Genomic DNA, 3361 nt, shown 5'->3' on the forward strand with positions numbered 1-3361 from the left:
CTGATCAGCCACTGGGCCTGGTTCTGGCCCAGCTGCCTGGCCAGCACCCTCATGCTCTGGCAGCTGGGGGGCTTTCTGACTGCAGGAGGGCAACTCCACTGGGCTGTCAGCTGCAGAGCCCAGACTTGACTCCTCAGGAGCTGCTGTCTGGTCTCCGGTCCCATGACTTGTAGAAGTGGAGGGACCTTGACCATCCTGGCCTGAAGACTCAGGAAGTAATTTAGGATGAATCTGGGAGGAATACACCACAAAAGCTGATCACTAAGAGTTAGATCCATGAACAAAGACTAATGATTAAGTGCAACTATAATGAATCCTGCTTGCTGAAGTGCACAGAACTTGAACTATAACAAATTAAATGTTGTTGTCCTTAAAAGTCACTGGTAACTGTCTCTCTCAAAACAAGCTGTTCAGGGCTCCACACTGCCAGGCCCTGCTGGGCTCTCCCAGAAGCTCTGCGGTCCACATCGAAGGGCTGAGGCCCCTCATGTTGTCAGAGCTCCAGTCTGCACCCCAGGCTACCCTCTCTCACGCCTCCATGACTGCGTGCTTGTTGCGAATAATACCCCCTTTTTAAACGATTCCAGTCTAGAATACCTTCCCGAGATCCAAACCTCCTAACAGGCAGCTTCCCTTGGGTGATTCCAAGGGCACTCAAGCTCTGTGTCTGCAAACGCAGCCTCTGGGCAGGCTTCCTCACCCGCTCTTCCTCTGGTGCTACCTGACACAGACCAGATCTGGCGTCCACTCCCTGACACACTCACGCTGAGCCCTGACCGCAAAGACAGCGCCTCTTTCAGCTGACCACCTGAACACTGGACGGCTCTCCTCCCTCCAGCCCCGCTGCCCCTCTCACCGGGCCCAGCAGGGACAGCTAGCTGCACCCGATCTGCTGCACATCCCTTGCGCGGGCCCCTGTCCCACCAGGTCTCCACACTGCAGTCAGGCTGACGTCATTTCCTAACTGGAAACCTACACTGGCTGCTCAGTGACCTGAGGGGAAGTCCACACTGCGGAGCACACCTTATAGAATAAGGCTCCCTTTGTTCTGGTCTGTGGGTACGGTATCACAATCTTTTCCCTACAGTCCCCTTTGTCTTAGTGAACTTCTTTCACAGCTGTGAAAGGTGTTCTTTTTCTAGCCTCCAAATGTGCTATTTCCTCCATCTGAACATTTTGACCCTGAAACTTCACACCACACAGCCCTCCTCACGCGCGCGCACACACACACACTCTCTCCTTCCTTCTGCCTGGTGAACTATTCCAGATCTCTGGCTCACTGAGACCTCCAGCAAGGGAGCTTCTGCCAAGGCCTAAGCCTCAGGGTTAAGTTAGTTTCCCCTAACTTCTGCTGCCATGGCATTCTATGTTCTTGGAGCACTTTGCTTATAATTATGGGCTTGAAGTCACTCCCAAACCCATGTGCATTCTGAGGGCACAGACCGCATCTAATCCTGATCACCACTAAATATCCGACGAATGAACAGCAGAGACGTGACACACACAGTAAACCGTTTTTAGGGGTTCTTATCATTCAAGCCCCTGGCACACTGAGAGTTCCCAAGGTTTTCAATTTTAAAATTCTTCTGAGTCATTTATAAAATCACGTAAGCTAGAATTAAAAATTAACAGTAAAATATTCTACTGAGAGCTCATACTTTTCCCCCTCTGTATGTGTTGTAAGAACTTGAAAACACTGGTGCTCAATAGAATATTTTACTCAGTTCAAGGTGGCTAACCTTTTTAATGTTTTAAATCTTTTTTTATTTCTATTTTTGCAGATGAATCCACAGTAAATTTGAATATTAAGAGTGCATAGTATTGAGAAGAAAAACACTTTCAAGATCAGCTTCTGACTGCAGCTCCAGAGCCTACTACCTTAGTTGAGGCTGAACGCATAGACGGAAGGGTCATGGGGTGAGGGGTGAACGAGAGCCACTCTGATGAAGGCTTCACCTAGCACCTGATGAAAACAGTGAGGTAATTATTCACCGAGCTCACGCCCACTCCCAAACCAGTAACAACAAACTACTTTTAGCCAGTTATTAAAGAAATTGTGCCTCACTCCTTTTTGGTTCTGTTTCCTTCAAAAAAGAAAAAAAAGAGATGTAACAGACTCACCGTGTTACAGGTAGGAAATGAAAGCTCAGAAATCTGCACTTTAGGAAGTTCACTGAGCTGAGAACCATTTTTAATTGCCTGAATTTGTTCTTCAAACTGAGACTGTAGGTAGAAAGGAAAGTGTTAAGTTTTTCTAACAAATTCTAAGGAAAACCACAACTGTCCATTAATACTGTTTTCCCCCTTACTATACATATATAACAAATGTTCAATCATTTCCCAAGAAATATAACTAGGATGCAAGGTTACTTCTTGAAAGGAAGAAGTTCCTAATTGATATCTATAGGACATTTCATCCCAAAACAATGAATTTCACCTTTTTCTCAAGCGCACATGGAACCTTCTCCAGGACAGATCACATCCTGGGCCATAAAGCTAGCCTTGGTAAATTCAAAAAAATAGAAATCATTCCAAGCATCTTTTCTGACCACAACGCAGTAAGATTAGATCTCAATTACAGGAGAAAAACTATTAAAAATTCCAACATATGGAGGATGAACAACACCCTGCTGAATAACCAACAAATCACAGAAGAAATCAAAAAAGAAATCAAAATTTGCATAGAAACGAATGAAAATGAAAACACAACAATCCAAAACCTGTGGGACACAGTAAAAGCAGTCCTAAGGGGAAAGTTCATAGCAATACAGGCACACCTCAAGAAACAAGAAAAAAGTCAAATAAATAACCTAACTCTACACCTAAAGCAACTAGAAAAGGAAGAAATGAAGAACCCCAGGGTTAGTAGAAGGAAAGAAATCTTAAAAATTAGAGCAGAAATAAATGCAAAAGAAACAAAAGAGACCATAGCAAAAATCAACAAAGCCAAAAGCTGGTTCTTTGAAAGGATAAATAAAATTGATAAACCATTAGCCAGACTCATCAAGAAACAAAGGGAGAAAAATCAAATCAATAAAATTAGAAACGAAAATGGAGAGATCACAACAGACAACACAGAAACACAAAGGATCATAATAGACTATTATCAACAATTATATGCCAATAAAATGGAAACGAGGAAGAAATGGACAAATTCTTAGAAAAGTACAACTTTCCAAAACTCGACCAGGAAGAAATAGAAAACCGTAACAGACCCATCACAAGCACGGAAATTGAAACTGTAATCAAAAATCTTCCAGCAAACAAAAGCCCAGGTCCAGACGGCTTCACAGCTGAATTCTACCAAAAATTTAGAGAAGAGCTAACACATATCCTGCTCAAACTCCTCCAGAAAATTGCA

General features: G+C 43.6%; 1 protein-coding gene across 1 annotated transcript in view; it reads right to left on the reverse strand.

The window, feature by feature from the left end:
- Positions 1-3361, reverse strand: part of TTC3 (tetratricopeptide repeat domain 3) — a 116756-nt gene that overhangs the window by 9742 nt on the left and 103653 nt on the right. Inside the window, 2 exon segments of the mRNA XM_010834830.1 lie at positions 1-231; positions 2122-2223. Coding sequence (XP_010833132.1) covers positions 1-231; positions 2122-2223 — 333 coding nt within the window.

Source organism: Bison bison, unplaced genomic scaffold (genome assembly GCF_000754665.1).
Source record: "Bison bison bison isolate TAMUID 2011002044 unplaced genomic scaffold, Bison_UMD1.0 scf7180017864037, whole genome shotgun sequence".
Lineage (NCBI taxonomy): Eukaryota > Metazoa > Chordata > Mammalia > Artiodactyla > Bovidae > Bison > Bison bison.